General features: G+C 57.0%; 1 protein-coding gene across 1 annotated transcript in view; it reads right to left on the bottom strand.

Moving 5' to 3' along the window:
• Positions 1-21,619, bottom strand: part of Sbno2 (strawberry notch homolog 2 (Drosophila)) — a gene marked incomplete at its 3' end in the record, with an annotated part of 61,627 nt that overhangs the window by 24,634 nt on the left and 15,374 nt on the right. Inside the window, 3 exon segments of the mRNA XM_013505095.1 lie at positions 8,876-8,987; positions 9,940-10,013; positions 16,799-16,978. Of these exon segments, the coding sequence (XP_013360549.1) occupies positions 8,876-8,987; positions 9,940-10,013; positions 16,799-16,888 (276 nt within the window).

The following is a 21,619-nucleotide window of genomic DNA, read 5'->3' as shown; positions in this document are numbered from 1 at the left end:
ACCGAGTCACTTCCTCCCTCCCTTTTATTTTGAGACAAATCTCAGTTGCCCAGGATGAGTTCGAATTTATCATCTTCCTGCCTCATCCTCCCAGAGGCTGGGAGGACAAGTGTGAATCACTGTGCCCAGCGCAGGTCTAGTAAAGACACCCTAGGAGTCCCTGACATCAGTGTGGGCTCTGTGGGCAGCACCACCACAGCACCTCGTGGTCCTGTCCCCACCCAGAGCAGGACGCCTCTCGGCTGCATGAGGCACAGGGGCCCCTCAATTGTCAGGCAGAGACAGGAGGTTCTGTGGACCCCATGAAACCCGCCCCCTGCCTGGCCCCACACACATGGGGAGGTTATGTAGGGGACAAGAGCAGATCCTGCCCCAGTTGAACCCCAAGTGAGAACGCAGGCAACCATCAGCTACCTCCATGCCGACCCCCACTGTCCAGCCCCCCACCACTGAGAGCTCACCTCAGGGCCTGTGCTGTTCCCCACCAGACTGTCTGCTCCCCTGGGAACCCTGGCGTCCCCTCCAAGGCCCCTCTCAGCATCCCGCAGAGACCCAGGAGTGGAGGCAGACGGAAGGGGTTGGCCACATTCAACAGCACTGGGGGCCATGGGCGGCCTGGGGCCCCTCCAGCAGCTACGATCTCCGCAGCATTTCAGCTGATGCTACTGGTCCTGGGCCACGGTGGGCTCCAGTGGAGACACCAGAGCAGGAAGACACACCCCCTCCTGGCCCAGGAAGCTGAGCCCAGAAGAGCCCCACCAGCCAAACAGGTGTTTGGTGCTGTCACTCCAGACAGACCCACGGGAGCCCCAAGGAGGGACGGGGACCTGTCCCTGCCCACCCTGTCAGTCAGGTTCAAACTCACCCCACCCTGGCCCACCAGGGTCTGATTTGAGTCCCACACAGGGCTGGGAGGCACAGGACACCCACCCGGGGCCAGGGCACCCTGGGTTTCTGCAGCTGAGCTGCAGACGGCAGGGCTCAGGGCAGACAGACAACCACACCGGCCCTGCCAGCCCAGCCACAGGCAAGGCGCGTGGGGGCCCCTTCCTCGCACACGCCTGGCCTCCCAGCCATCCCCAGCTGCCAGAGTCCCAAGTCTGCCTCTGCCTCAGAAAATCCCTGCGGATTCCCTTTCACTGCCAAAAAAGAAAGGAAAAAAAAAAAAAAAAAAAAGCAGGGCTGGGAAACCTGAAGCCTGGAAGCTGCTGAGCTCCCTGGCAGCCCTCCTGGTGGCCGGACCTGCCTGCCACTCTCCCTCGTGGTGCGGTGGGGGTCTCCCCTGCCTCGGGTTACCTTGTTGAGAGCCGCAAACTGCAGCCAGAAGCGCAGCTGGGACATGGTAGAGGCGCGCGGGGGCTGCCGCCTGGGTCCCCCTGGAAGAGCCGCCTGGGAACGCGTCCCTCATGACCACGGCTGCGGCGGCGGCAGCATTGGGTCCCGGGCAGAGTGGAGGGGCAGAGGCAGCCGCTCTCAGGCCCGCCGCATTTGCATGTGGGGTTAGTCACGGCCTCGCGCCTACTTCCTCTAAGGCCCGCTGACTTTCAGGAAATGATGCTTGCCTGGTAAGTCAGGGCAATTACTGGCAGGGCGAGGAGAATTACCGTACGGGGCGGAATCCAGCCACAGACGGGCAGGCTGTCAACAACCAGGGCTGCCCGCCCCTAGCCAGGCTCCTCCTGGGGGCACTTGAGTGGGGCCCCAGCCTCAGTTTCCCCAGCCTGCTGAGGCCCTGGGCTCCGTTCCAACCCCCACCCCGGGCGAGGCAGGTGCCAGCTGCAGCTCTGCGGTCTTCAATATGACCGTCACGGCCCTGAGGACACTGAGGCTGACAGCCCCATGGGGGAGACCACTGCCAAGCCCCCAGGGTGCCCTTCCGGGCCTTTATCCCCACAGTGCCCCAACCTGGGCACCTGCTCCCCTGGGGCTGCTGTGACGCTGGGATTATGGCTGGGACAAAGCACCCGTCCCTCCTCCCCCTCCCTCCGCACTAGCCGCAGGTGTCCTGTGCTTCCCAGCCCAGGAGGGCACAGCAAGGCTCACGGCCCTGCAGGAGCCGGAGGCCCCATGGGAAAGTGGTTCTCCTTGGATAGAAGTTAACCGGAAAGGAGGTACAAGCTGGTGCGGTCACCAGGCTGGGACTGAACAGAGGAGACTTCCCTGTGCCTGCGCAGCTGCCATCTGGCCACAGCGCGTCACAGGGCACCAAGTGGCAGGGGTCAGGACACGCGGCCCCGCCCTGCCTCCGCTCCAGAACTGAAGGGAGCCACCCGTGGCAGCCACAAGGAGCTGGGGTGCTGGGGAGGCGCCAGGGCCAGAGGGGTGGGAATCTGCAGGGGCAGGGCCCCTGACCGAACCGGAGACACAGGGCACAGGAGCCCCAGAAGGAAAGAATCTGCATCCCAGAGGTCTGGAGGAGTCTGCTGGCAGGGTGCCTCTCGGTCTGAGGTGCGGGTCTAGCAGCCCCACCTGCACACTGGGCCCCTCCTACTCCCCACATCACCCCCACCCCGCACACCAGGATCTCCAGCAGCAGGACACAGCACAGACCAGTCCCTTCCCTGGGGCCACCACAGCTGCCTTCTGCCCCTAGCTGGAAGCCAGAGTGGTGACAGCAGCCCCAGCACTGCAGGTGGGGAGGGGATGAACAAATGCAGCCCAAACCATGGTGGGACGCACAACACGCCCACCAGGAGGGCTGGCTGTAAAGCTGACACCACCATGTTGGTGAGCTGTGGAGGGAAAGGAGCCCAGTGGGCTGGTAGGAACGTGAGCGGGCCCAGCCACTATGGAAAGCGCCTGGTGGTTCCTCAAATGGCTGAACACAGAATGAACAACTAACCTAGCAATACTACTCTGCGTGTTGCTATAGCCAATGGGGCACACATCTACACAAACGTGTGCAGACACTCACAGCATGATAGGCAAAATCGTGATAGGCAAAGGGTGGGACATCCCAGTGTCCACAGATGGATGGATGGATACCCATAGGTCCAGCCACATGCCATGGAATATTATGCAGCCAGGAAAAGGAGTGAGCTGGGCTACTTGCCACAGCATGGTCAGACCTTGAGGACTCCATACTCAGCAATAACAAACACAGAGGGCACACAGCATGGGCTCCATGGACAGGAAATGTCCAAGACAGGTGAATCCAGAGACAGGAAGTGGACTTGAGGGTGTTGGGGCTAGGGAGAGGATGGGGACTTGCTTTGAGCTGGTAGAACATTCTGGAACAGCCGGGCATGGTGGCCCATGCCTGTAATCCCATCACTCGGGAGGCTGAGACAGGAGGATCTTTACAATTTTGAGACCAGCCTGGGCTACAAAGTAAGTTCATGGACAGCCTGAACTGCACAGTGAGACCCTGTCTCAAAAAGACAAAAAAAAAAAAAAAAAAAAAAAGAACACTCTGGAACAAGATAGAGGTGGTGGCTGTACAACTCTGTGAATGTGTTTTACAAGGATAAATTTTATGCCATGTGATTTTGTTTCCATTAAAAAAAATTACTAAGAAGTTGAAAAGAACACACAAGCACACATTTTAGAATCAAATTAATCACATACAGCTGCTACGACCTCTGTTCCCATCTCCAGATGCCTCCTGTCACAGGGAGGCCCCAGGTGGGTCCCCAGGAGATGGAGTACTCGGCGTATGGCAGGGAGGGAGCAGGAGGTGCCCTGCTCAGAGAGCCACTGCTTATAGGGGGCCCACGCCCTGCCCACCCTCAGCCCCAGGTGCCACAGGTGCACAGGAGCAGGTGGCATCACCTAGATAGAGGGTGTGTGCCCTGGACCCGGGCATGGTCAAGGCTGTGGCCGCCTTGCGGGTGGGGAGAAGGGCTCTGCGGCGCGGCAGGGACATGGGGCTGGAGGGCAAACTCGGCATCACTGTCGCACAGGAGTCAGTAACTGTGGCCTTGGGCAAGGTGACAGGACCAGGCCCAAGCACTGCTGGCCACCAACAGGTGGGGCGCAGTGGGCTCCATCCCCACCTGGCTGTATGCCCAAGCAGCAGGACCCTAGCTGGCCTGTGGCTCAGTCCCCACCCATCTGGTCCTGGGCTTCCCCCTCCCTCCTCTTCCACCTGCTGCACCTGTCCCTTCTATCCCTCCTGTCCCTCACCGCTAAGAGGCTCTGGGTGAGCTTGGATGCACCTGCTAACATGTCCGCTGTGTCACAGCAAAAGAACTGGGGCGATGTGGTTGGTCCCCCCCCAAAGTGGGGGAAAGAGTAGCAGGTCTCAGAAAAGACTTCCAAGCTGGGCATGGTGGTGCACACCTGTAATCCCAGCACTCAGGAGGCTGAGGCAGGAGGATCGTTGCAAGTTTGAGACCAGCCTGGGCTACAAAGTGAGCTCAAGGCCAGCCTGAACTGCGTAGTGAGACCCTGTCTCAAAAAGACAAACAAAAAGAAAGATCTGCCATGGAGTCCCATCCCCAAAGAACCAGGGTGTCACTGGGGCCTCCACCAGTTCCCTGCAGAAGGGGAAAGCACTTACTTAGCAGTGGAATAACCTAGCTAAGTGGTCAAGGTCAACAGCGCTATTCTGAGGTCAGCCTGGACTACACAGCAAGACCCTGTCTGAAAAGAAAAAAATGAAAATGAAAAAAAATGAAAAGGCCTAGAAACATAGCTGAGTGTGAACATCCTGGGTTCAATCCCCAGCATTCAAAAGAAGAAAAAAACAGAAAAAGCTTCCAAGGGAGTCCCAGGCAGCTCCCGGGTGGATAGGCACAGTGGGCACTGCGAGGCCCAGGTGGCAGGAGGACTCAGATCTCTCCACGGCTAATGGCCCCTGTTGAGGTGGACGCTGAATCCCAGAATGACATTTCAGCCCTGACCCTGGGGACCTGGGGCCCTATTTGGAAATGGGGTCTGAGGTAGGGGAGTTAAGACGGAGTCACACTGGGTTAGGAAGGGCCTCTGGCTAGCGGACGGGTCCTGGTAGGATGCAGGGACGCAAAGGAGGAGACAGGCTTGCGACCTCCACCTCCAAAGTGCGACTGCTTGCGTTTCTGCCATTTATGCCCATCCCTGGAGCTCTGGGAAACGGCCCAGAATCCCCCCCAACCAGAAAGGCTGGCTCTGCCCCCACAGCCCCTCCCCCAGCACGGCCGGCCAGGGCAGGGCGATGCCCACCAAAGGGCTTCCTGGAAGAAGACATCCCGCTCTCCCGGGCTCCCTTGCTCTGCCGGTAACTGTGGAGAGCTGGCGGCCAGACCTCTGCTGCCTGCTGCCCCGCATCAGCGGAGGAGCAGTCGATGCGGCCGCGAGGTGTCTGCACAACGCTTCCCTGTGCGGCCGGCTGGCTTCCCAGCACCCAGCTGCCTGGCAGAGCAGCGCCCTTCCTGGACAGGTGGACGGACCGAGGCCCTCCCGACAGCCCTGTGGCCCCTATCCCAGAAAGGGGCCCTGGGGAGCTTGTGGAGGCTGCACTCCCAGCACCAAGGGATGAAGGGGTGGTGTGTGCAAAAGCGGGGAAGGCGGCTGGACACGGTGCAGTGGCTTTGGGAGGGGGCCGGGCACTGGGGCAGCAATGGAGGGTGGGGCTGTGGCTTGGACCCTCAGGGACACCCCAGGCACAGCTAAGGGGAGGTTGGGAGGGGACAGGGGGCCTGGGGAACCCTGAGAAATGCAGAGTGGCCCTGCGTTAGGGTTCAGTACAGGGCAGGGACAAATCAGGCACAGCAGAAGAATGAGGACTGTCAGCAGGGGAGCTGCTGTCTCACCCAGCCCCCACCGCCAATGTGCCACGGACCCAAGCATATGTGCAGCACATCCTCACAAAAACCTCCCATTGACGGCACAATTCACAACTTCACCACCCAAGTGACACGGGAGCCAAGGTCACACGGAAACACAGACACCCACTGTCACCCAGGCAGGGTTCACAGCAGCCTGGAGGCGGAACAGCACAGCAGTCCACGGATGGATGAATACACACAGCGAGGCCCAGCCACGCCCTGGAACACCACTCCGCGGGGAAAGAAGCGCGGCTGACACTCGCCGTGGTGTGGACAGACCCTGAGGACCCCACGCTCAGTGAAACGCCAGACACAAGGGACACACAGCGTGGGCTCTGAGGACAGCAAATGCCCAGGACAGGCAATTCCAGAGACAGGAAGTGGTCTCAGGTGCTGGGGCTGGAGCGGGGACGGGTGATGCTCATGGGGATGGTGTTTGTGGAATGATGATAATGCTCTAGAATTAGTGCAATGGTTGCACAGCTCGGTGAATTTATAAAGAACCGCAGAGCTGTGCACTTTGAAACGGTGGCTTTGCTATTACATGAATCACATTTTAATTTAAAAGGAAAGGAAAAAAAAAAGGAAGCACAGCCACATGTCTACGGCCACCAACGCACCTGCAACCCTGGGACGGGTGATCCCCATGGGGGCCGTTGAGCTGTTCCAGGTCACTGACCGGGGACATCAGGGCCCGAGTGGCTTCCTGTGGCCCCTGGAGACAGAGGCTTAGCAGGGACGAGCAGGGCCCTTCCTCGGAGAGGCAGGTGGTGGTCCGAGGGCCAGGGCTGGCGGAGGACGGCGCCTGGACTGTCCTGGTGGTCGGAGAGGAAGGAAGGCTCCAGGGGAGGCCATGCTGGCTCAGGCAGGGCGGATAGGGTGACAGGAGTGACTGCGCTTCTGTCCCCCATGTGAAAGATACAAACATCTGTGAGCCTCCCCACGGGGATAGGGGACTAAATAACCAGGTAGCACGCAGGAGGGACAGCTGGCCCTGCAGAACTTCCACTGCTTGAGAAGGAAGGATGCCAAAGTCAGCGACAACACCCAGGAAGACCCACAATGAAGAAGCCGTGCCTGGTGTACACCTGTAATCCCAGAGATCGGGAGGCTGAGGTAGGAGGATCAGTGTGAGTTTGAGACCACCCTGAGCTACATAGTAAGTTCAAGGCCAGCCTGAACTATAGAGCAAGACCCTGTCTCAAACAGACAAACAAAAAAGAAAGATCAGCCATGGAGCCCCATTCCCCAGAGGACTAGGGTGTCACTGGGGCCTCCACCGGCTCCCAGGGGAAGGGGAAAGCGGTCACTCACCAGTGGAGGAACCTAGCCAAGTGGTCAAGGTCAACACTGCTATCAAACGCGTCCTCACCAGGGCCCCCGACACAGTCCCAGAAGAGGATACAACACCACAATTGTGGGATTCCTGAGGGCGGCAGAACCTGAGCCATCATCAGACACCACCAGGTAGAGCCAACCAGGGACACCCTGCACATGGCCGGCCAGTTCCTTCGGAGGACGTCAGTGGGGAGCATCAAGTTCCTGGCCTTGCACCAAGGTGACTTCTGCACCATGACGAGCATACCACAGCGGTAAGAGACCGTTCCCTTCTGGAGCGGGAGAGGGCGCCTGGGACTCTCGGTTTCTGCAACTGTTCTATAAATCTGAAATGCCTTAACCAGCCACACCGGTGCACTCCTGTCATCCCAGCTACGTGGGGCAAGAGGATTGCTAGCTTAAGGTCAGTTTGGGCAACCTAGTGGTTTAGCCTGGCTTTTTTTGTTGTCCTTTTGAGGGGGTTTTGGTTCTGGGCATCAAACCCAGGGGCTCTCTACCACTGAGCTACAAGCCCAGCTGTTTTTTAAATTTTGAGATGGGGTCTTGTTAGGTTGCCCAGGCAAAACTCAAATTTGCAATCCTCCTGTCTCAGCCTCCCTAAATACTAGGATTACTGGCACATGCCACTATGCCTGGCTAAAATAATCTTTTTTTTCTCCAAAAAACCCTTTGTGTCTAGAATGGGACCGCGCGGAGCCACTGGCCCAAGACATATCCACAGCAGGGCTGGGACTCAGACTTGACTGCTGCATTCCCAAGAGCAGCCCCTAGGCTGGGAGCTCCCTCCGCCCCCTCCCTAGTGTACGTGGAGAACCCCCAGGTGGAAGCACGGTGGACCCTTATTCATTCAGTGGTTTCATCCTTTCTTGCAGGGCCAAGAGGGGACCCTGAGGGGAAACTGAAGCCAAGGCCAACCCCAGGGTTGGGAGTGGAGCACAGGGGAGGGAAATTAGGAAGGCTCAGCAAAAACAAAAATGGCTTGGCTTTCTCCCTCTGGGCAAAAAGAGCCAGCTGGGTCATCTCCTTTCTCTTTTTCCTTAGGCTGCTGGGAAACTTGGGGCTCCAGTTTCATGTCCAGCTGTCAATGACAGCCTGTGGGTCTGTTTCTCTCCTCTCTCCCAACAGAGCAACTCTGGGTTTTCCATTCCAGCGCCTTCTGGTTTACACAACAGCCAGAAGCATTTCTGGAGCAGGCAGGATGTGCCCCAGGCCACCGAAGGGCTTTGCTGTCCTGTTTCTGCTGCCACACAAACTATGCAGACTTTGCAGCTCAGAGCAACACAGTTGCTTCCTCTCAGTCTGCAGGGCAGCCGTCTATGGTCCGGGCAGAGTGGCAGGGCCGCTCCCCAGAGCCTCGGGGTTGCCGTCCCAGCTCCTGGGCCCCCAACCCTCCCTCCATCTGCAGAGCCAGCAGCAAGAAGTCTCAGCCTCTCACCCCTTCTCCCCGCAGGCACTGGAGACTGAACCAGGGCCTCCTCTGTTTGTTTTATTTTGAGACAGGGTCTTGCTGAATCACTAAATTACTCAGGGGTGGGGGCTTGAACTCGAGACCTCCCTCAAGTGCCAGCACAGCGCAGCTTGGGTGAGAGGATGCCATGAGCCTTGGGGATGGCCGCCGGCGACTCTCGGTCTCGTCTCCGCAGAGAAGCTGCCCCCCACCCCCCCACACACAAATGATGCTCCAGGTTCTCAGGCGGGTCACAAAGCCAGCCACCTCCCTGTGTCCCACCCCACGCTGCCTGAGGCCAAGCCAAGGTCATCAGCCCCAGGTGCAAGCTGCCGTCCCTTACCTGAGGAACGTCACTGCTCGTAGACAGGAATCCAGGGGCGGTGGCCGCAGTAGTGTAGCTGGCATTGGGGCAGGGCGGGCTGTCCAGAAAGGAGACCGGGCTCGAGAATGCACTGGGGGAGGAGACAGAGAAGGTGACCACTGGGCACAGCGGGGATGCTGGGGCCGGCACTGCAGCCCCACCCGTGCCCAAGCGGGAATTTGGCCACACGGACACTCACAGGGCGGGCACTGAGGCACGCAGAGCCCCGCTTATGCACCAGCCCACTCTGCCCTGCACAGCCTCGGCTCTGCCCCCTCCTGTGGGCTGGGCCCAGGGCTGCCCTCTCTGTCCCGCAGCAGGCTCAGGGCTACTGCGTCCCAGGTGGAGTCTCCCTAAGACCTTCATGTCTCCACAGAGCCCTGGTCTAGGATCCTCCCTACTCCTGCCCAGAGAAAGACAAGGACCTTTCCAAGGTCTCCCTGAGCCACCCTAGGGGGGTGGCTCCATTCGGGGCCTGAGTCCCATGCTCATCGCAGAGTGCCGAGGCACAACAGGCCACAGCCAGTGTCACTTCGCCCCAGCTCACACTGTGACAAGCGGACGGGAGTACACCCCAGGATCGGGGCACCTCGCTCCCAGGGCAGGATCCACTCCCATGCACCCTGCCCTGTCACCCAAGGTGGCCAGGGACAGAGCAGAGGCATGGTGAGGCCAGGGAGTCCTTGACCTGAACAATCAAATCTCACACCTGGACAGGAGACAAGGGGAGGGGACGGCGCCCTTCAGGGCCCTCAGCACACCCAGCTCCGAGCTCTCAGGCTGCCTTGGTCCACGAAGCTCCTACTCCTGCCCTTACTAGGTTTCTGGAGAATATTTCCCACCTTCACCCCAGTATCTTCTGGAATCCCCCACTCAGCTCTGCTTGCAGTGTTGCCAGGTCCTCCGCACGCACTGCTGCTTCTGCTTGGGATTTCCTTGTTGGCTGTGTTCCCCAGCAAACTCCTACCCATCCATCAAAACCCGGTTCAGCCACTGCCCTGTGCAGGAGAGATGTTTTCTGGTTCCTCTGTGGAGACACTTACTGGCTGTCACTGGAGAAGGATGGGTACGATGGTGTTGAGAAGCTGCTCCACCAGGGATAGTGCAGGAGGCCATTCTGAAACACACGAGAGTGGCATCAGCCTTAGGGGGCGGGGACAAAGGACCCACCTCCGTCCTGACGCAGCCACAGGGCAAAGGAAGAGCAGCGGAAAGCGAGGGCTCTGCAGTCAGCCTGGGCTTCCCCGCTGGTCAAAGGGGAGTCACTGAACCTTGCAGTGCCTCATTTCCCCATCTGAGCGACAGACCTGAAGGCAGAGCAGGAGTGACCAGGAGCCCAGCGCACCACCCACCAGAGTGTCCCCCATGCTCTGTGGGGCAGCTCACACGGCCCCTCCCTGCCCTGGTGACCCTGGCTTCTGTCCTCTGGCCACCCAGGCCCTTGGGAAGAGGCCTGCGCTGGGGAGCACCATCTTGCTTCCCCTCACTGGGCCTGAGAGTCACTCTGGCCCCCGAAACGCTCCGCCAGGCTGCTCCACAGAGCCCGGACCCGGAGCCAGTCCCCAGATCCAGTCTCGCCCTGGGACTCAAGATGGGACAGCAAGCTGAGGACCGCCTTCTTCACCCATGGGCACCCCCAACCCTGAGCTCCCCAAGGACCTGCTGACCTCCAGAGGGGAAGCCTTGGCAGCCTCACAGGCCCGGGAGGGAGCAACCTAACCTGGCGGGCGGTGACCCGCGTTTTCAGCTTTTTTATTTCTGCTGTACTGGGGAAGGAAGCCAGCACCTCTGCACTGAGCTACATCCCCTCCCCTTTTCAATTTTTTTTTTTTAAATTTTGAGATGGGGTCTCACTGAGTCTTATCTCTCAGTTACCCAGGCTGGGACAGAACTTTCGATCCTCCTGCCTGTCTCCCAGAGTACTGGGGTAAGTGTGAGCCATGCCAGGCAACTTTCCAGCTTGTCATGGAATGCAAAGTATGTTTATCAAAATAAACAGTGAAGAGGGAAAAAGAACCACAGGTGTCTTCCTAAAGCCAAGGGCCCTGCCTCCCAGGCTTGCGGCTCCATTAACTCTAATGAGGAATCCTCTTTGGGAGCCTCTGGAGTCAGGTGTGGTGCTGTCATCTTAGCACTTAGGAGGCTGAGGCAGGAGCACTGTAACAAATTCAAGACCAACCTAGGCTACATAGCAAGTTCAAAGCCAGGATGAATTACATAGCGGGACCCTGTCTCAAAAAACAAAAGCCTCCAGAAAAAAGCAGAGCCACTGTGTTCCAAGTGGGGTCTCCCTAAGACCCCTGTGTCTCCACAGAGCCCTGGTCTAGGATCCTCCCTACTCCTGCCCAGAGAAAGACAAGGACCTTCCCAAGGTCTCCCTGAGCTGACCTCTGGCCTCCAACCCCCTCAGCCTCGTATATGAACTAGGGTACAGGATCTCCCATGGGAACATACATGTAACAAATCAGCGTGGAAGGCTTCAACATCACTGGATGGTAGGAAAACACAAATTAAAACCACAATAAATGCTCAGCACCCCACCGTCAGCAAGGCCAAGATAAAAAGTGACAACACCAAGTACTGGTGAAAACGCAGAAAAACTAAATCACTAATACATTGCTGACAGGAGTGAAAAATGTTACAGTCCCTCTGAAGAGCAGTCTGACAGTTTCACCAGGCCTGGCGTGGTGGCACACACGTGTTACCCTAGCATTCAGAAGGCTGAGGCAGAAGGACTGCTGCAAGTTCAAGGCCAGCCTGGACTATACAGTAAGTTCATGGCCAGCCTGAACTACATGGTGAAACCCTGTCTCCAAAAACACACAAAAACTAAACACAAAACCCAAAAAAACTACATCAATGGGGAGGCTGAGGCAGGAGGATCGCTGTGAGTTTGAGACCAGCCTGAGCTACATAGTGAGTTCAAAATTAGCCTGAACTGCACAGCAAGACCCTGTCTCAAAACAAATCCAAATCCAGAACTTTTTGAACGCAGGTAACACTCCAAGTGGAAAATTCCACATGACCTCACATGTCAGGTCCCAGGCAAAACACAGGCATAGTAAAAATATTCTATAAAATTACCTTCAGGCCACATGCATAGACATATAGGAAGCACAATGAACTCGGGTCCCCTCCCCAGGGTATCTCATTACCTGTACATCTGTAAATATTCCGAAATCTGAAAAACCTTGACCCTAAAAACACTGTGGATCAAAGCATTCCAACAAGGGAGGCTGCACCTGTGATACACACAATGACCTGGCGAAGCCTCCCGGCATAGTGCCGAGCAGCTGGAGCCAAATAAGCCCCAAAAGCCCAAAAAACACTGGTGTGGCTCTATCCCCACACCATTCTGGAAAGGACAAATTATAAAAATGGAAAACAGGAATGGTTGTTGGTAGTTAGGAGGGTGTGGGCTGGACAAGAGCCAGGTGTGGGCACACAGGTGCAACTTGTGGGCAGCCAGGCCTGGTTCTACCTGCCTGTCATCCCAGCACTTGGGAGGCTGAGGCAGGAGGATCACCACAAGTTGGAGGCCAACCTGGGCTACATAGTGAGATCCTATTTCAAAAAACCAAAACAAAACAAAACAAAGGGCACTATGGAACCTTTGCAGTGACAGAGAAGTCCTCTATCTTGCTGTGTCAAGGACAGTGTCCTGAACTGTGATACTGTGTTACATCTTATGTGACAAGATGTTACCAAGGAGCAGAGCACAGAGAAGTGTTGAAGAAAACTGCATTAATTAGGATTGTATGTGAATCTACAACTACCTCAAAATAAAAAGCTGTTTTTTGTTTTTGCTTTTGTTTTTTGTCTTTTTGAAACGGAGTCTCACTATGGAGTTCACACTGGCCTTGAACTCACTTTGTAGCCCAGGCTGGTCTCAAACTTGCAGCAATCCCCCTGCCTCAGCCTCCCAAGTGCTGGGATTATATGCCCAGCCAAAATAAAAAGTTTAACTGAAAATAAAGTACAAATTCTTTAGGGGCACAGGGAGCACCTGGGCTCAAGGCATGGGCCACATTGAGGGTCCCCTTGCACACCTGCCTGGCACTGCCTTCAAGAAGCCCCAGGGTAAGCCTGGGAGGTGGGACAGTGGGGGACAGACAAAACCCTACTGCCCCAACCTCCTCCCTTAGTCTGGGCTTCTGCTGGGGCTGCCAATAAGGGGCACCCTAGTCCTATGCAATAGGAAAACTGGACACAGCAAGTCAGAGCCTCCCACTCACAGCCAGAGGGGTGACTTCAAGATTAAACAGCAGGCCCTAGTACATAACTGGCCCAGAGATGGGCAGCTGGTCTTGGCTGGCCAATGAAAGTCCACTGGCAAAGAGGAGGGTGTCTCCTTCTTTAGAGGGCAGGTCCCAGAATATGACTGGTCTGGAGATGGGCACATGACTCTAGCTACCCAGAGTCTGCCTGGACACTTCTGGCTTTCCCCTCCAGTGACAGAGGTTGCCCTCTGAGAAGCAGTAAAGGCCTACTCAAGTTCAAGTCCAGCCTGGGAAACTTATAGCAAGATTGTGGCATACACCTGTCACGCCAGCATTCAGAAGGCTGAGGCAGGAGAATCAGTATGGGTTCAAGGCCAGCCTAGGTTACATAAGCAAGTTCAAACCCAGCCTAAACAACTTGACCCTTTCTAAAAAAAAATTTTTTTAAAGGATCAAAAAATTCAAAAAGGCTACAGGGTCCCATGGTTCCTCCCTGGCTGGTACCCCAAGTGGTCTGTGGGGCAATAAGGTAGACACCCTAGGGCAGTCCAAGGTCAGAGACCCTCCTGCAGACTCTAGTGTCTGAGGAGACTCAGGGAAGTTCAGGGTTCACCTAGACACCCCCTTTTTCTGTTGTTTTTTTTTTTTTTTTTGAGACAGGGTCTCGCTATGTAGCCCAGGCTAGCCTTGAACTCACAGCAGTCCTCCTGCCTCAGCCTCCCAAGTGCTGAGAGTATAGGTGTGCGCCACCACACCCAGCTAACCCAGCCCCTCTTGATCAGTGTCCCTATCCTCACAGTTGTGGCTGCAGAGCCTCAGTCCCCTCCTCAGCCTGCTGCCAGCACTCCTTCAGAGCCAGGAGCACAGTTTGGGAAACACCCCAGGGACTAAGCAAGGGGCCAGGAGAACAGTGGTGCTATTTATAGTAGAGGAAAGCTGGACTCTCCCCAAAGGCCAACAATAGGAAGTAATTAAGTGAATGATGGGCTGCAGACAAGGGAGGAATCTTCCAAGGACGAGGGGGGGGCGCCGGGAAGGTGTCCCTGTGACAGCTGGTGGGAAGACCAGGCTGTGCAGGGTTGGGGTCAGGCACAGCCTGTCCAGAAAGGGAGGACAGAGAGGAGCTGGACGCGGCCACGCTGAGCCCGGCCTTGGCCCTGGACGCCGGCCAGGGATTCTGAGCCCCTGCTCCTTGTGGTTTGTGAAACTCCCTTCCCGTTCTACGCTCTGCCGAGGCAGGGTCCCCACGCTCTGCAGCTCCGAGGAACGGAATGCTGGTGGCTGCTTCTTAGTGCAGCAGAAACCAGGAGGGACAGTCCTTGCTGCCGTCTATACCCTGGCCCCCGCAACAATATCCGTGTCCCAGTGCCGCTGGGGTCCCACACTCGGGCAGATGGGCGCGGCCCCTGCTCGGGGCAGCTGGAGGAGAGAGGAGTGGGAGGCAGGGCCAAGGCTGTACTGAGGCGAAGACCCATGGCTGCCGCACCTGTGCAGTCCTGTGATGAACGAGCCACGCTCTGCACCTGCTGTCCCGGCCTTCTGCCGCCTGAGTCCCTGCACCGGTTCACCTACCCTATCTTCTTTTTCCACTATGGCAGGAGCCCCGAGGTGCCAGGAAAGGAGGGTTCTGAGCCCTTCTCCTCATGGGCATCTGTGACAGGAGGGGGTCAGGCTCTACCCTCTAGGAATTTTGTGACTTGTGATACTTTATTCAGTCATCAGAACTCAGAAGGAAGGGTTGCGGGTACAACTCAGTGGCAGAGTGTGCGATCAGCATGCGTGAGGCCCCAGGTTCCATCCCTAGCAGAACAAAACCAAACAGAAGCCAGGCATGGTGGCTGTCATCCCAGCACTCTGGGAGGCTGAGGCAGGAGGACTGCAAGTGCAAGCCCAGCCTGGGCAACTTAGAAAGAACCTGTCTCAAAATAAAAAAGGGCTAAGCAAGACATGGTGGTGTCTTGTGATCCCAGCGCTCGGGAGGCTGAGGCAGGCAGACAGCCTAAGTTCAGGGCCAACTTGGGCTATATAGTGACTCCGAGGCCAGCCTGAACTGGATAGTGAGACCCTGCCTCAAAAAACCTAAACAGATAAATAAGGGCTGGGGATGTAGCTTAACATGTAAGGCCCTGGGTTCCATCCTCAGTCTGTCACCCCCCCAAAAAGAGAGAAGCTTTGGGCCACAAAAAGGGAAGAACCTTAAATACATGTAAACAAAAACAGCTAATCTGTAAAGACTGCACACTGGGCCGGGGGTCTAGCTCAGCGGCATGGCACCAGCCTGGCAAGTGCAAGGTCCTGAGTTCGATTCCTGGTATCTGCCCTCCCCCAAAAAAAATTGCTATGTGCTGCTCAATTCCAGCTGTGGCAGTCTGGGAAGAGAGAACCTGGAAAGATGCACGGTTGCCAGGGTTGGGGTGAGAAGATAGATTGGGGAAGATTTTCAGGGCCCTGAAACTTCTGTGGGGGCCCCCTGAGCCCCACATCATCAAAACTCAGTCAATGCTGAATACCAAGAACAGACCTGAAGGTACACTTTGGACTTTAGTTAATGATAATATGTCAGTTTAGGTGCATTTGTTGTAACCACTCTAAAGCAGGTTATTAGCGCAGGGACAGGGGAAACAGGAGGATACTGGGAACTCTGGTTTCTGAGAACTTTCCTGTAGGCCAAAAATGGCTTGAGAAATAGTCCCCAGCATGATAATACATGCCTGTGCTCCCAGCACTCTGAGAGGCTGAGGCAGGGAGATCCCAGGTTCAAACTCAGCCTGAGCAATTTAGAAATAAGCAAGATCCTGTCTCAAAATAAAACAAGCAAATCAATAAAAAGGGGCTGGGGGTGTAACTCAGTGTGAAGGTCCAGCACCAGAAAAAAAAAGTCAGCTAAGTTGAAGTTTTTTTGTGTTTTGTTTTTGTGGTACCAGGGATTGAATCACCTAGGGGACACAGAGCTACACCTTCAGCCCTTTTTATTTATTTTATTTTGAGATACGGTCTTGTTAAGTTGCCCAGGCTTGGCTTGAACTTGCAATCCTCTTGCCTCAGCCTCCTGCAGAGCTGGGATTACAAGCGTGTGCCACTGTGTTCAACAGAAAAAACGTTTTATTTTATTGACTGATTGACTGATTGTTGGAGACAGGGTCTCGCTATGCAGTTCAGGCTGGCCTTAAGCTCACTTTTGCAGCCCGGGTGAGCCTTGAACTCACAATGATCCTCCTGTCTCAGCCTCTGAGTGCTGGGATTACAAGCGTGCGCCACCACACTTGGCACAGAAAAACCATTTTAAATGCTCTACTCTGACCATCTCCTAGGCTCTACTCAAGTGGTTATTATACGGGCAGCACTGGCAGGGCAGGACAGCACTGAGTGTCCCTCCAAAGGCTGTGACACTTTTGAAAGAAACTTAATGGCAGCATGATATAGGAGCTGGAGGCACAGTGTATGGCAGGAGACCTCTTTGATGACTCAACTGGCAAAGCTAGGGGCTAAGGTTGCCTCCCTTCACCCATCTATAGGACGGGTCTCACAGAGCTCAACTCTGGGCCCAGAAGGTCAAGGTCCAGGTCAAGGCTAAGTTTTCAAGGGCAGTCTCCTCTATAAAGGCCAACTTCACAGTGGAGTGTCAGTGTCACTGTCACCACCACCACATGGCAGGGCTCAGGGAACTAGAGGGGGAACTCACCTGCAGGGGGGGCGGGCTGTACAGGACGCCGGCAGGAGGGGGCTCACGCTGTGGGTACTCCCGGTCCATGGCAAGCCCCACTGCGAGCATCAGGGGCAGGAAACCCGGGGCCGCGGGTGGGCGCGTCTATCTGGGCTTGGAGCTCCGTGGTGGCGGTGGCGGCAGTGGTGGCATCATGCCCTGCAGAGAGAGATGTGGGCGTCCTAAAGTCATCCCGAGGTGACCATACCAGTTGCCTAGCCACCTCTCTCTCCTGCCCTGCACCCCATACTGACATCCACGGTTCCTTCTCTGGCCTCTTCGGCTCAGCTCTGACTACACAGGTGAACGTGAGGCCCAGACAGGGAACCCCTGGGTGAGCAGCAGTGTCAGACTGACCTTGGGATCTGCCGTCTAAGGCCACAGAGGGAGGGTCCACTGTGAGCCAGGGGCGTCCACCAGCAGCCACACAGGGCTGAGTAGTCTCCTGGGGCGGTCAAGGGCTGAACTGAGCCAGAAAGAGCTCTGAGCTTGTTTTGGGGTCAGGGGACACACTGCCCCGCTGAGAACGGTCCTGCCTGGAGGGCACACAGGCCACAGGCCCCACAAGGCCAGACTCCTGAGGACAACTATGAACCCCCCCCAGATTCCCGGGCCTCCCACCAGCTAAGGGCAGGGACCCCAGGCCAGCCTGCGGGGTGGCAGGCAGGCACACTGGGAGGGCGCGGCCCAGGACATTAATCACTGTGGCAGCAGGAAGGGGAGGCGCGGCCACCACTCCCGGCCAAGCCCTGGAGTGTAGAAATCCTCGGGACTTCCAGTAATCGCCGTGCAGCCACACTGTGGGTGCTTGTGCAACGCTGGGGGGAGGGGACAGCGGGCAGGAGCCACAGGGGCCGGGCGCCTGCCCTCGGCTCTGCTCTGCTCCGCCTGCCGCAGAGACGTCAATTCCTGACAAAGGCGACCGGGAAGGAGGCCCCGCTGCCTCCTGTCCTGCGGGGCGAGAGAAAGCCCACAGTGAGCGACCGACACTCTGCATCTGGGATCTTGGCTACTCCTCATTAATAGTCACAGCCTGTGGGACACCCTGGTGGCACCTGAGCACTGCTGAGCCTTAGTTTGCTTCTGGAAATGCGCTGATGCGGCTAAAAGGACAAGGCTCACCAGACCCTGCGGCTGCGAGTGACAGCCCCTTTCCTGACCGAGCGCTGTAGTGAGGGAACCCCCTGCAGCAGGTGCATGGCCACCCAGGGGACAGACAGCCTAGAAAATTGCTCCCAGCAGGCCCCTTCCCCCAGCCAGTCTGGGGTGCTCACTTGGAGTGACATCCCACTCCAAAGGGGACACCTGGGGTGGTGCTCAAGTGGCAGGGCAGTCCTCAAGATTCACGGTATCTATGGTACCCTCTTGGCCTTAAGCCGACCTCTATTACCACGTGTGCCTGGTGGCACTCCCTCCCCTGGTCTCTGCCCACCTGCAGATCCCCAGGTGCCGAGGGTTCCTATGAGCAGTTCCAGTGGCTCAGGCCCCAAAGTGTCAGTCCAGGTGGGAGCAGGATAGGAAAGAGAGCTGGGAGTGTGAGAAAAGGAAAACCCACATCACCCAAAACCGTGCACAAGGGTGCTCACAGTGGCTCATTCATGAGGGCCACAAGGCGGAAACAGTCCAGATGTCCATGGAGGGACACACGCAGCAAGGTCCAGTCACACACTAGAAAATTACTCTTCCAGGAAAAAGGCGAGGCTGTGACACTCGCTGCAGCGTGGACCGACCCTGAGGACACCAAGCTCAGTGGAAGATGCCAAACACAGAGGACCCACAGCGTGGGCTGTGTGGACAGGAAACACCCAGGACAGGCGAGTCCAGGGACAGGAAGTAGCCTCATGGGTGCTGTACTCCATGTCCCTTCCGGAGAAGCTGGCCTACCCTGAACATAACCCCCAATCCTGTAGGGCTCCCCACTCTGTGCCCCTCTGAGGCACCCAGGTGCCTCTGCTCCGGGTGGAGCACCCTCCAGCCTCACCCCACTGTCCCTGGCTCTGCATTCCCCAGATCTCCCTCCTGCACAACCCTTGGCGGCCCAAGACCACGCCACGTCCCAGGGCACCCTGCTGGCCGCAGAATAAGCTCTGCGGGGCAGCAGGCTGGGTCGCGGTATGTGAAGTGTGACACAGGCCCCGCTCTGCCTCCTGGTGCCTATTTTTAGGTGTCCCTGGCCAGCTGTGGCATGGGTTGGTCACTGGATCCCTGCAGGGAGGATGGGCCATGCTTTATAATCACAGCTGACGTTTGAAGGAGCAAGCGGTTTCCTCTGGAAATAGGCTATCAAGTGAGTCATCGGGAAAGGGACCGATTATGGCACGATAGGCCAAGGCGCTGGGACAATGAGTGGGCGGGTAGGGCCTCAGGGCAGACCAGGGCCACTGGAAAGGATCCCAGGACACGCCAGCCACACGCTTCTGAGCCCTTCCACATCCTTCCTCTCCAGCCAGGCCTCGGCAGGGGGTTGCACAGCCTAGGACAAGCCCTGGGCCCTCCCACAGACAGGGAGCCCCATACAACAAGTCCTGTTTCACTGCCATGTGACCAGCGCCATGCTGGGAGGGTCTCCCAAGAACAGGGCTCAGAACTGGGGCCAGGGAGAAGGCCGGGAGCCACCATGCTGAGACCCTGCAGCCTCCTTCTCCAGCCCCAGACAGGCCCCACACTCACTCTTTCCTTCCTCCCTCTGTTCCTTCCTTCCTTCTGTAGTGCTCTGGACTGAGCTATATCCCCAGGCTTTTATCTCTTTTTTTCTCTCTCTCTCTCCCTCTCTCTCCCTCTCTCTCCCTCTCTCTCTCCCTCTCTCTCTCTCCCCCCCATTTATTTATTTATTTATTTTTGAAGACAGGGTCTTGCTAATAATTCAGGCTACCTTTGATCTCTATGTAGCCCAGCCTGGCCTTGAAATCACAGCAATCCTCCTGCCTCAGTTTTCCAAGTGCTGGGAAACAGGTATGTGACACCATGCCCAGCTTTACATTTAATTTTGAGACAGGGTCTCACAAAGTTGTCCAGACTGGGTTCAACCATGTGCTCCTCCTACCTCAGCCTCCCGAAGTCTCGTGCTGGGATTGTACGTCTGCACTGCATCTGGCTTCTTTTCCCCCTAGTGCTGAGGATGAGCCCTAGAGAAGTGCCCACAGAGCCACTCCACACTCCCATGCTGGCACTGATGGAAACAGAGGCCCCTGGGACCCTGACTACACTTCAAAGCCACGTTCAGAAGCGTAAGCCCCAGAGGGCAGTTGCAGTCATGATGACAGAGATGTACAGGGGCCGCTGTATGGACCTTGAGGACCTCAGGGCCTGATGGTCATCCCTCAGCCACAAGTTCCTGTCTCTGTGGTCTCACCAGCAAGGACCAGGTGGCCCATGTCCTGGGATCTGCCTGAGAAGGTTCTGGGGACCCAGACATGGAAGCCACGCGATGGGCAAGGCAGATTTCGCAAGGCGGGGGGGTTTGGGGCGGAGAGCCCCGCTGCACCCGTACACCTGGCCAGCCCTAGCTTGGGCACTAGGACTGTGTGGTCAGGAAGGGAAACCTTGGGCCCCAGCCCGGCTGTGCAGAAAGGGCTCTACTGTCCCTCCACACAGAGGCCAGGGTCAGGGAGCCCCTCCACAGTGCGGCCATGAGCTTCTGTGAGGCCTGAAGGGCTGCAGCCCACCTGGCAGGGGTCTCTCCCCAGCACAGACATAAGCTCAGGATGTCATGAGAGCTTCAGACCCTTGGGGTAGGTGCAGGCAGAGAAGCTGAAGCTGGCAGAATGGATGGATTGGTCAGTAAAGGGATGGGAGCATGCTTCCTGGGATGGGACCAGACCTGACTGCGGCGGCCACGGCTTTACCCCAGGCGAAGTGCAGGATGCACCCTGCCCCAGCTGGGAGGCCCCCGCACCCCAGGTGCCTGCATCAACACGGCCTGCCCCCAGGGGCCTCGTCTACCCTCCTGAGCTGGGCACCAGCCACCGCCTCTTGCCTGGCCTGGCTCAAGATTGACCGGTTACTCGCCCAGGACCCTGCAATCCTAGGTCAGCCACATCATGCAGCTCTGGGTCCTCAAGCTCAGTGCAGGGACTCCTGCTGGTCCCTAAAGTGTACTGGTACCATCCTACTAAGTCACCCAGGCTGGGCTCGAACTTGAGAACCTCCTGCCTCCTCCTTGCAGAGTGCTGTGGGTTCCAGAGAGACTCTTTCAATAGGTTTCACAGTTGAAGCCACTAGTGCAGTCAAACAAATTATTGTGATATGCTGGGTCAACCAGTGGCCCCCAGGGGGCAGGCCCCAGGAACCGGAAGGGGAAGGACAGATCTCCAGTCAGGAGGGACCTTTCCAGAAAGTTTATGAGCACAGTCCTCGAATACAGATCCCATGTGTGTCCCATCTACCAAGACCAGGGCACAGCCAGGTGTTGAGGACCCAGTCAGAGCCGGTGAAAGGACTCCTCATGTCATACAAACAGTTGCAAGGCAGGTATGGTAGCACACACCTCCCGTCCCAGCACTCTCGGGGCTAAGGCAGGAGGATCGAAAGTTCTAGCAAAACTTGGGTGACTCAGTGATTTAGAAAGATCCTGTCTCAAAATAAAGACTAACAAAGGCTGGGGATGGAGCTCAGTGTGAAGGCCCTGGGTTCCACCTTCAATACAGCAGAAAACAAAAGTTCTCAAGTTCACCGCCAAGCTCACTGGGAATCGTGCAGAGAGCCACCAGGCATCCTGGAGGCGTCTGCGAAGTTCACAAAGCGGCAGATGAGGACCCTCCCTCCCGGTGGAGGCCTCCAGTGGCTCTGCAGGCTCAAGAA

The sequence above is a fragment of the Chinchilla lanigera genome, unplaced genomic scaffold (genome assembly GCF_000276665.1).
Source record: "Chinchilla lanigera isolate Chin_1 unplaced genomic scaffold, ChiLan1.0 scaffold00094, whole genome shotgun sequence".
In the NCBI taxonomy this organism is placed as follows: Eukaryota; Metazoa; Chordata; class Mammalia; order Rodentia; family Chinchillidae; genus Chinchilla; species Chinchilla lanigera.
The sequence above is the reverse complement of the archived record's forward strand: the minus strand, read 5'-3'. Positions and strand labels throughout refer to the sequence as shown.